Source organism: Staurois parvus, unplaced genomic scaffold, assembly GCF_062004578.1.
Source record: "Staurois parvus isolate SC_StPar_1 unplaced genomic scaffold, SC_StPar_1.0 ptg001428l, whole genome shotgun sequence".
Taxonomy (NCBI): Eukaryota; Metazoa; Chordata; class Amphibia; order Anura; family Ranidae; genus Staurois; species Staurois parvus.
Window position 1 is genome coordinate 1,075,825 of NW_028319224.1, and position 12,399 is coordinate 1,088,223.

At 34.4% G+C, this 12,399-nt stretch overlaps 1 protein-coding gene across 2 annotated transcripts in view; it reads right to left on the reverse strand.

Annotated features, from left to right (window-relative positions):
* Positions 1–12,399, reverse strand: part of LCOR (ligand dependent nuclear receptor corepressor) — a 134,981-nt gene that overhangs the window by 57,760 nt on the left and 64,822 nt on the right. The window contains exon 6 of one of the 2 annotated variants that reach the window (XM_089662087.1): positions 7,245–8,331. The exons of the other annotated variant lie outside the window; for it this stretch is intronic. Coding sequence (XP_089518213.1) covers positions 7,344–8,331 — 988 coding nt within the window. The 3' untranslated portion in view covers positions 7,245–7,343. Of the gene's footprint in view, positions 1–7,244; positions 8,332–12,399 lie in introns of those variants that run through there. 2 annotated transcript variants of the gene reach the window in all.

A 12,399-nucleotide genomic window follows, 5' to 3' on the forward strand; every position in this document is an offset into this window, starting at 1 on the left:
ATTGTCATTGTGAGGAACTGTGTCCCATAACTGGTGTCACTGGGAGAACTGTGCCCTATAATTGGTGTCATTGAGCCCCATTGTTGTCATGGGAGGAATCGTGCCCCATAATTGGTGCCTGTGGAGGGAATTACACCCCGTGGCTGGTATCAGTGGATAGTATAGGGCCCCTAGGGCCAGCAAACAAAGGTCTGCAGTTTGGAAACCCCGGGTATAGACATATCGGCCCCAACAAAATATTGAACTAGAACTTTTTTTGCCCCAATAAAAAGGTTTCAGATTTTTCCAGAAAATATACCCTAATACAATAAAAAAAAAAACGGTGTCACTTCTGGTGTCACTCCCTGATGAACTATACCCAACAATAAACAGTCCCTGATGTTAACTGGAGATTTTTAAAGCGGAACGAAACCCTCAAATTCCATTTTATGACACCAACCATTTGATGGCTTGAGAGTCTGGTCGAGAGAGAAAAGCAAAATGTGACACCGTTCCCAGCATGCGGGGAATGGGACCGTTATTTTTGAACCGTTCGATCGATGGGTGTCACTTCACTTTAAGCCTTCTGCACTAAGAAAGTGACGGTGATGACGCCCAATCCATCCGGGTCCATAACAGGAGAACTCTTCCAAAGTAGAAGTTCTCTACGTTGGCTTGAAGGCCATTCTAGGAGGCCATTCTAGGTCCTGGTCTAAGCCCTGAGTATGGACAACATGGAGTCCCGGAACCCCACGCCGGTCACATGGGTATACCACGGCACAATGCCATAGGGTACTTTCGGTAGTCCTGATTAGAACTTCGTTTTCTGGATTCTCCGAGAAGATGGAGCTTTGCTCATCAGGAAGCAGGACCATGTACAAAGGGAAACCTGTGCTGAGACAAATACGTAGGCCTCACTGGCTCCACCCACCTTCGGAAAGTTCTAGTTTCCCAGTTACGGGACTGACCTATGCTCCAGGTCCATGATATGGGTCAAAGAGGATGGTCAGGAAGTATACATTCGCTAGCTGCATGCTTGTTTGTGGTCAGTGACAGCCAGCCAGGTTCCTTTGTAACTAACCAAACCTGGCCAATATAAAACTGATGAAGCACCCTTGTACCCTAAACCAGGGGACTCCAAACGTCTTTCCAGACAAGGACAATAACTGATGAAGCACCCTTCTATCCTACACCAGGGGACTCCAAACATCTCCCCATACAAGGGCAATAACTGATGAAGCACCCTTGTATCCTAAACCAGGGGACTCCAAACGTCTTCCCAGACAAGGACAATAACTGATGAAGCACCCTTCTATCCCAAACCAGAGGTCTCCAAACGTCTTCCAAGACACGGACAAAACTGATGAAGCACCCTTCTATCCCAAACCAGGGGTCCACAAATGTCTCCCCAGACAGAGACAATAACTGATGAAGCACCCTTCTATCCCAAACCAGGGGTCTCCAAACGTCTTCCCAGACAAGGACAATACCTGATGAAGCACCCTTCTATCCCCAACCAGGGGTCCTGAAACATCTTCCCAGACAGGGACAATAACTGATGAAGCACCCTTCTATCCCAAACCAGGGGTCCCCAAACATCTTCCCAGACAGGGACAATAACTGATGAAGCACCCTTCTATCCTAATCCAGGGGTCCCCAAACATCTCCCCAGACAAGGACCACATCAGATATCTCACAAATACTCCCAGGCCAAAAAATGTTCTATCGGAGTCATCCCTTATATTAGAATATCCATAAGGGACCCCCCTTACATTGAGTCCCCTCCCCAATTAGGTGTCCCCATCAAAGTGCCTCCCCACATCAGGGTCCCCCCTCTACACTGAGTCCCCTCCCCAGTCAGGTGTAGCCATCCAAGTGCCCCCCCATATCAGGTTCCCCCTTTTACATTGAGATCCCTCCCCAGTCAGGTATCCCCATCAGGGTTCTTCCTTTACATTGAGTCCCCTGCACAATCAGGTGTCTCCAGAGTACCCCTTGACATCAGAGTCCCCATTAGGGCTCCTTCTTTACATCAAGCCCCCTCCCCAGTCAGGTGTCCCCATCAAAGTGCCCCCCCCCACATCAGGATTCCCACTTTACATCGAGTCCCCTCCCCAGTCAAGTGTCCCCATCAAAGTGCCCCCCAACATCAGGATTCCCTCTTTACAATGAGTCCCCTCCCCAGTCAGGTGTCCCTATCAAAGTGCCTCCCCACATCAGGGTCCCCTTCAGGGTTCCCCCTTTACACTGAGTCCCCTCCCCAATTAAGTGCTTCCAGAGTACCCCCTCAAATCACAGTCCCCATCAGGGTTCCTTCTTTACATTGAGTCCCATTCTTAATCAGAAGTCCCTATCAAAGTGCCTCCCCACATCAGGGTCCCCTTCAGGATTCCCCCTTTACACTGAGTCCCCTCCCCAATTAAGTGCTTCCAGAGTACCCCCTCAAATCACAGTCCCCATCAGGGTTCCTTCTTTACATTGAGTCCCATTCCTAATCAGAAGTCCCCATCAAAGTGCCCCCTACATCAGAGACCCCAATAGAATTTCACCTTACATCAGGGTCCCCTCCCCAATCAAATGTCCCCAGGGTGCCTCCTTACATCAGGGTCCCCTCCCCAAGCAAATGTCCCCAGGGTGCCTCCTTACATCAGAATCCCCTCCCCAATCAAGTGTCCCCCAGGGTGCCCCCTTACATCAGGGTCCCCTCCCCAATCAGGTGTGCCCATCAAATTGTCCCCTTACATCAGGGTCCCCATCAAGCCAACCCCCCCCCTTACATTGAGTCCCCTTCCAAATCAGGCGTCCCCATCTGAGTGACCTCCTAGATCAGGGTCTCCACCAGAGTCCCCCTTTATAATTAGGGTCCCCCCCACCATTGAGGATAGGCCCCTGCCTCTAGCCGTGGGCTGGATAGAACCGGATGAGCCCCGCGGGTCGTCATTTGGAGGCCCCGGCTCTCAATCAAAGGCCGCCACAAAATTCAAAAAATTTTACCCAAATTTTCTCAGGCTCTATATTATCGGAGAATCCAAAAACCGATCATGCAATCAGATTGTACCCTGCGCAGTCGGTTCAGGAGCGAATAAAATGGATTGGCCATGCATAAAGTACAATGTGCGTACGGACAACACCAACTGCCGAAAAATGGGGTCTTCATATATTAAAAAAAAAATATAATAAAAAATAAAAATAAAAAAAATAAATATTTTTTAGATTGTAAGCTCATATGGAGCAGGGCCCTCCTAACCCTCTCGGACGGGTACTGCCTCCCTTTATATTGTAGAGCACAAACTGTTGGCGCCATATAAATCCTGAATAATAATAATAATTATAATACAGATTTTACACAATTTACCTTTTATGGAAATTTAGGACTGCAAATCAGAAACATTTTCACCAGTTTCATGACTTACATTTGAGGTTTGCCCATTGTGGTGTGCCTGGCCACACTAGTCATTGACATAAAAGATCTAAAAAACAAACATTAATGCATACCATGCCATCGATCCATCTGAAAAAAAAAAAATGCAAATACCTATACAGCGTCTGTCAGCTTTGAAAGCGATTTTTAAATAATAAAAGTAAACATGGATTGTGGTAATTATCCACCATTTATCATCTAGCAGAATTTGCTAGATTTTTAACGTATTGTTAAAAAAAAAATACTGCTTGACCTTTATAATACATATAAAAGGTGTGACCTTCATAATTTAAACAATTGAAAACAAATTAATTTGAAATGAATACATTTGTAAAAAATTGTATTTAGTAAAACGGTCAATAGTATTTTGATGAATTTGAAATTGTATTTTGTTAAATTATAAATTGTATTTTGTCAAACTATAGTTTTTTGTCAAATTATAAATAGTTTTTTTGTCAAATTATAAGTAGTTTTTTGTCAAATTATAAATTGTATTTGTTAAATTATAAATAATTTTTTGTCAAATTATAAATTGTTCTTTTGTCAAATTATAAATTGTTTTTTTTGTCAAACTATATATTGTTTTATTGTCAAATTATAAATAGTTTTCTGTCAAATTATAGTTTTTTGTCAAATTATAAATTTTTTTGTCAAATTATAGTTTTTTGTCAAATTATAAATTGTATTTGGTCAAATTATAAATTGTATTTTGTCAAATTATAGTTTTTTGTCAAATTATAAATTGTATTTGGTCAAATTATAGTTTTTTGTCAAATTATAAATTGTATTTGGTCAAATTATAAATAGTTTTTTGTCAAATTATAAATTGTATTTGGTCAAATTATAGTTTTTCATCAAATTATAAATTGTATTTGGTCAAATTATAAATAGTTTTTTGTCAAATTATAAATTGTATTTGGTCAAATTATAGTTTTTCATCAAATTATAAATTGTATTTGGTCAAATTATAAATAGTTTTTTGCCAAATTATAAATTATATTTTGTCAAATTATAGTTTTTTTGTCAAATTATAAATTGTATTTGGTCAAATTATAGTTTTTCGTCAAATTATAAATTGTATTTGGTCAAATTATAAATAGTTTTTTGTCAAATTATAAACTTTTTTTTGTCAAATTATAAATAGTTTTTCGTCAAATTACAGTTTTTTGTCAAATTATAAATTGTATTTGGTCAAATTATAGTTTTTTGTCAAATTATAAATTGTATTTTGTCAAATTATAGTTTTTTGTCAAATTATAAATTGTATTTGGTCAAATTATAAATTGTATTTGGTCACATTATAGGTTTTTGTTAATTTATAAATTGTATTTGGTCAAATTATAAATAGTTTTTTGTCAAATTATAAATTGTATTTGGTCAAATTATAGTTTTTCATCAAATTATAAATTGTATTTGGTCAAATTATAAATAGTTTTTTGTCAAATTATAAATTATATTTTGTCAAATTATAGTTTTTTGTCAAATTATAAATTGTATTTGGTCACATTATAGGTTTTTGTTAATTTATAAATTGTATTTGGTCAAATTATAAATAGTTTTTTGTCAAATTATAAATTGTGTTTTGTTAAATTTTAAACTCTATTTTCTTAAATTGTATTTTGTTAAAAACTGTAAAATTTGTCATTTGGAAATATTTCAATTCCTAATTTAACAAAAAAACTCAATTTATGCAAACAGACTTGGATAACAAATGGCAGAATGGCCGCAAACCAGGTTCACATAAAAAACTGAACAGGTTTTGGGCTTAAAATGACACTTTGTATGAAAAAAAAAAAAAGCAGGTATGCAGAAATATTTGAATTTTACGCCAAACGCAACATTTTAAGGCTCTGCCCCTTATAAGGTCTGAATTTTAATTCAGAGTTTTACTGCAAAAGCAATATGCAAAATGTGTGCCTACTCATTAATGTATTTAAATAAAAAAATACTATTTTACACTTAAAAAAAAAAAGAAAAAGAAAAACGCCTACACAGAATAGAAAAGGGCTAGCAAAGAATTTACCTATTTAACGCAGCAGTGCAGCGTGGCAAGCTGAGCCGCCATTTTTTTTTTTATAAGCATCAACTTATCTTTTTACATTTAGCACTGCTTACCAAGTATAAAGAATATTCAACAAAAATAGTGTTTTCATTATTTTCAAGAGGTTTTACAAACGGTGCAACTCTCTTTTTTTTTTTTAAGAGCATGTCTGCGACACAAAAAAAAAACAAAAAAAAAAAAAGCAAAAAAACAAAAAAAAAATGCAAGCTCCTCGTGGACCATCGAGAAAAATCTATAAAAAATGTACAAAACTGTGTGGTTTGTGGAGTGCTTATAAAAAACAGTTACCTGAAGATAGGCGCAAAGCTCGCAACGAGCTACACCGTACCGAGTTTATCTCTGTAACACAACAAAAACATTTTTATATTTTTTTTTTTTTTTACAGCAAATGCTATTCTAAAACAGACCCGCTAGGCCCTAAAAGGAGCGTCCTTCATTCCTGAAAACTGGAATATAAAATGAGGTTTGTACTGGTAAAGAAATAAAATATGCACCTGATATCGCAACGGCTAAAATGTGACCCCTGATCTCTGGAGTGGATGTGGAAACCACACAGTTAAGTAGCTATAAAATCAAGTTAAAAAAATTTCCGGATGTGGAATTTTTTTTTTTTTTTCCGGTGGAGTTACTGTGTGTAAACGAAAAAAAAATAAAAAATAAAAAAGAGCACTAGTCTAGTGATAAGGCTATACCCTACCCCGTCAATCCATTATACAGATTGCGTGTTATTTTTAAAAAATAAATCTGAAGGTAGTGTGTATATTTTTTTCCTCCCTGTACCCAGAATGGCAGGTAGAAGCCCAAAAAAAAATTAAAAAAAAATATACAAAAAAGGTAATGAGATCTATAGAATAGCCATCTATAAAGAGTCCACAGTCCATCCTCTTTAAATTACATGCACATGTACTTGCTGGAGTGTAATGAGGATAAAATATCTGGACCATATAAAAAAAAAAAAAAAAAATTAAATACAAAAAAAAAAAAAAAATCCTTTCAAATGCTTCCAAGCTTCCTGCCAGCGCAGGGCAAACATTGCCCCCCAGTCTGACAATTCTTTTACGTGTAAGAAATGTAAAGCTCTAGTGTAATACTCATTTTTTTTTTTGTAGGTTAGCAAAGTACGGCCTTTTTTTTTTTTTTCAGGCCCGGCCGCTCACATTTTTTGTGCTCTTCGCACATTTTCCCCCCCCACTCTGAACTAAAGCCTTTAAGTCTCCGAAAAATAGTAGCAACTCCCAAAAAAAGAAAAAAAAAAAAAATAATCACATTTTGTGAGGTACATTCAATTTTTCAGAAATAATCATTTTGGCATAAACACTTAAAATCTAACGTAAAGAGAAAAAAAAAAATTGTTTTAAATATCTTTAGAAGGTTTTTTTTTTCTCTCTCTCCCCTAGACATTGGTTGTATATATTTAAGAGACTCCTGAAAACGTTTTTTTTTGTTTTGTTTTTTTTTGTTTTTTTTTTTTAAAGTGGACGTGTGTTCAAGGAATTAAAATAGATATAAAGAACGCAATACATGCAAGGCTCAATAGCAAAAGAGTCCGTATTGACATGTATAGGTTCTCTTGTTGAGGTAACAATTTTTTTTTTCTATTGAAAATAAAAGAGCATGCGTAAAGGCCAAAAGTACTCGAAAGGGTTGCACTGGGCAAGAGGAATTTACAAAAAAAAAAAAAAAAAAATTGCCCAATTTTGAGCAATTACAATTTTTTTTTTCCACCCGTTTCCAAAAAAAAAAAAAAATTAAAAAAAAAAAAAAAAAAAAGAAACCGCCTTCTACAGGTTACAACAGGTGTGGAGTGCGCCAAAAAAAAAAAAAAAAAAAAACGCCCAGTTTTCGGTACAACTCGTTAAAAAGTGGGACTTTACGGCATGCCTAGTCGTCTTTTGAATCGTTTGCACTTGGGGACGCCTCGGCCTCCTCCTGAGGTTCCGGTTCGCTTTTTCCCGCCGCGTCCGGTTCCTCCAGCCTCATGAGTTTCATTTTTTTCTTTGGAGGGTTTTTTAGCGTGCCTAGCCTCTCCTTGACTTTGTACTCCAGCGTGCTGTGCGGGATCCCGTAAATGCTCTGCGCTTTGGAAACGCTCATTTTGCCGTTCATCACCACGGCGATGGCTTCCTCCAAGATCTCGCTGTTGTACTGCCTGTAGCGCCCTCTTTTTTTCCTCGGCTGCTTGGAGCCCGGGTCCCCTTCTTGGTCCGACGTTGGGTAGGGCTGCCCGGAGGTAGACTGCTCGACGTCCGAGCTCCAGGAGTCGGCGGCGGCGCTGGAATCCAACGCGGCGTTTCTCCGGTTTTGCTTTGGGAGGATAGTCCTTAGTTTTTTGCTGAGCGCGCTCTCGGTTTGTGAACCCAGGACCAAAGAGTTGTAATTGTACAGGTCCCCGGCGCGGGACTCCCACGACAGGTCCATGCCGCGCACCTGCGGGATTTTTAAATCGACCGGAGAGGAAATTCCCGTTTCCTTTTTGATTTCGTGTTTGGTGGGGAGGTTTTTGGGAAAGGCGTTCGAATTTTCTGTGAGAAAAGGCAGGTCACTGATGTTGCTGAGCGCCCCGTTGCCCCTATATTTCATGCGGCCAAAATTTAATTCGTAGTGCGACTTCGCCCAGGACGCTTCCCTGGAGAGGATATAATGCTGTCCTTGGTTCTGCAGTCCCGGTGAACCGTGGCCGCCGGACGAAGAAAACTGCTTTCGGTTCTGCAGTTCCTCGCTAATCTGCAAGGAGCGGGCCAACGGCACTTTTAGGGGCGTGGAGTGGCCATAAGTTTCCCTGGTTGCATCCAGCGAACTTCTTGGGGGCACCCCATCACCACTGCGTGGAAGTCCATCTGGACGGTGCTGGCTGGGTCTCCCAGGTCGCCTAATTGGATGGAAGGAAACTGATGTGAGCAGAACTTGCACATGTAGGGAAGGATGGGTGAAGGGGCCACTCCTTTATTAGAAGCCCTTGCTTGGGTAACATCACTTCAAAAAATGTTTTAGAATTTTTTTCTATTTTTTTTCAATTTTTTACATCAATTAAAAATTTTTTTTGAATTTGTTTCTTTTTTTTTTAATTTTTTACATCACGTAAAATTTTTTTTCTTTTTTTTTCAAATTTTTACATCAATTAAAATTTTTTTTGAATTTGTTTCTTTTTTTTTAATTTTTTACATCACGTAAAAAAATTTTTCTTTTTTTTTCAAATTTTTACATCACTTAAATTTTTTTTTAGAATTTTGTTTCTTTTTTTTTCAATTTTTTTACATCACTTAAAATTTTTTTTTTAATTTTTTTTCAATTTTTATTAATTTTTTTTTTCAAATTTTTTTTCATTTTGTTTAATTTTTTAAAAAAATATCTCAGCATCAGTGTCAAGGGAAAAAAAATAAAGTTCACAGAAAAAAGGAAAAACAAATTTTGTGGGCAACAGAAATTAAAGAAAAAAAAAAACATCTTTGGCTGGGTTCACAAAGTCTTGCGCGACAGTCTGTACGGAAGCGTCTTTTGTTTATATCGTAAAATTAGGAGGTAGAAGTCCTTTAAAGGTGTGTATCCGACAATTGAATTAAAATGTGACGTTACCACTAAACAAGTACAGTAATAAAAGAGTAAGCCGCTTATAAACATTATGCAATCTAATTCAAAATTCAAGCTAAAAAAAAAACAGTGCCCGCTGCTCACATCGGAAAAAAAAAAAAAAAGAAGTACATAAAAAACAAAAAAAACAAAGTATCAAAGCTCGTATTTTGATCACAGAAAATAAAGGCAAAAAATTTCGGCTCATATGGCTGCCTTAAGATAAAAAAAAAAAAAAAAAAAAAAAAATGGTCGTTGCTTGGAACGAGAAATCAGATTCTTATGGATGCGGGTTGCAATTCAGATCGCATGAGATGACCAAATTTGATTTGATCGACATTTTTTTTTTTCTTAATGTAATTGGTTTCCAAATACAACCGGACCATTTTTTTCTCTTAAAGTAAAAAAAAAAGGTATAAAAAAAAGTGACAGAAAGAATGATTTGGATGGTGATTGATTACAGATTATTCAGATTTATGATTCAGCGTGATTACATGATACAATATATATATGTAAATGCCAAAAAAAAAAAATAATAATAATAATAATATTAAAAAAAAAAAAAAAAACCACCAGCAAGCTCCCTACGACCGATATCCTAAAAACGGTCCTATACTGCGAGAAGACTAATGCCGGCCACAGACGGGTTGAAAATCGGCCGATTTTTGCACCGTTAGTGGGTTAATTGGTCGGCCATTTTTCGGGATTTTGGCAAAGATGGGCAAATCTTTTTACCGATAAAAAATCTGCGCATGAGCCGTGATGATGAAGAAGAAGAAGAAGAATTCCAGTCCGCTATTATATTTTATATGAAAGTCTTGCGGTTGCAACAAATGTATCCATTTGTATCCGAATAAAACCATCTGTATCCGAAATGGATAAAAATGGATACAATGTTGCAACTGCAAGACTTTCATATAAAATATAATAGCGGAGCTCTCTGCAGGGGACAGAAGTCATTAAATGCCGGCTGCAGACGGGACGAAAATCGGGCCAATTTTTTTTTACGTTGGTGGTAACGTCGGCCTATTGAACGACCAATTTTTTTCATTTTTTTTTAAAAACGGACGGTTTTCGACCCATCTATGGCCTGCATAACAACGCCAGTTTTGGAGTCTCCGTTAAAGCGGAACTTCACTCTCTCAATCAACACTGACTGTATTTAATCCTAGTATATAAACAGGAAAGTATATCATAAATAGGAAAATATATCATATTTATTTATTTTTTTTTTAATCCTAATAAATAAATAGGAAAATATATCATGATTAGGAAAATATATCATATGTATTATTATTTTTTTAATTCTAGTAAATAAATAGGCAAGTATATCATAATTAGGAAAATATATCATATTTATTTATTTATTTTTAATCCTAGTAAATAAGTAGTTAAGTATATCATGATTAGGAAAATATATCATATTTATTATTATTTTTTTAATCCTAGTATATAAACAGGAAAGTATATCATAAATAGGAAAATATATCATATTTATTTTTTTTTTTTTTAATCCTAATAAATAAATAGGAAAATATATCATGATTAGGAAAATATATCATATGTATTATTATTTTTTTAATTCTAGTAAATAAATAGGCAAGTATATCATGATTAGGAAAATATATCATATTTATTTATTTATTTTTAATCCTAGTAAATAAGTAGTTAAGTATATCATGATTAGGAAAATATATCATATTTATTATTATTTTTTTAATTCTAGTAAATAAATAGGAAAGTATATCATAAATAGGAAAATATATCATATTTATTTCTTTTTTATCCTAATAAATAAATAGGAAAATATATTTATTTATTTTTTTTACTCCTAGTAAATAAATAGTTAAGTATATCATGATTAGGAAAATATATCATATGTATTATTATAATTTTTTTTAATTCTAGTAAATAAATAGGAAAGAATATCATAATTAGGAAAATATATCATATTTATTATTTTTTTTTTTAATCCTAGTAAATAAATAGTTAAGTGTATTATGATTAGGAAAATATATCATATTTAATATTATTTTTTTTTTTAATCCTAGTAAATAAATAGTTAAGTATATCATGATTAGGAAAATATATCATATTTATTATTATTATTTTTTAATTCTAGTAAATAAATAGGAAAGTGTATCATAAATAGGAAATTATATTATATTTATTTTTTTAATCCTAGTAAATAAATAGTTAAGTATCTCATAATTAGGAAAATATACCACATTTATTTTTTTTAATCCTAGCAAATAAAAAGGGAAGTTTATCATAAATAGGAAAATATATCATATTTATTATTATAATTTTTTTTAATCCTAGTAAATAAATAGTTAAGTATATCATGATTAGGAAAATATATCATATTTAATATTATTATTTTTTTTAATCCTGGTAAATAAATAGTTAAGTATATCATGATTAGGAAAATATATCATATTTATTATTATTATTTTTTAATTCTAGTAAATAAATAGGAAAGTGTATCATAAATAGGAAATTATATTATATTTATTTTTTTAATCCTAGTAAATAAATAGTTAAGTATCTCATAATTAGGAAAATATACCACATTTATTTTTTTTAATCCTAGTAAATAAAAAGGGAAGTTTATCATAAATAGGAAAATATATCATATTTATTATTATAATTTTTTTAATCATAGTAAATAAAAAGGAAAGTATATAATAAATAGGAAAATATATCATATTTATTATTATTTTTTTTTTTTAAATCCTAGTAAATAAATAAGAAAATAGATCATAAATAGGAAAATATATCATATTTCATTTTTTTTTTAATCCTAGTAAATAGGAAAGTATATATAAATAGGAAAGTATATGATATTTAATTTTTTTTTTTAATCCTAGTAAATAAATAGGAAAATATATCATAAAAAGGAAAGTATATCATATTTAATTTTTTATTTTTTAAACATTTCTTCAGTTACTTCCTGGTCTCTGGTCTAGGCCAAAATAATGTCATACATCCCATACGTCTTCAGAAGGCGCTCTCTCAGCTAATCACACCTCCCTGTGTGCCTGAGCTAAAGGCAGATAGATTCCAGGTAGTAAATGCTACACAAATGATCTGCCCTGACTCAAGATGGCCACAGCCAGAAATGCTAAAGGGGGGGGGGGGAGGGGGTTCAAAGTGATTTCTCAGCAAAATAAAACATGGAGACACACATGGATAGGGGAGTTAAATATTAAAAATGAATTAAATAGCGGGGTTTTTTTTTTGTGGTGCTCAGATGCCGTGTAGTTCCGCTTTAAAAGAAAAAAAATACATTAAAAAAAAAAATTTTTTTTTTGTTTAAAAAGAAACGGATAATAGTAACGAGAACATGGCGGCACTGAACTAACAAAAA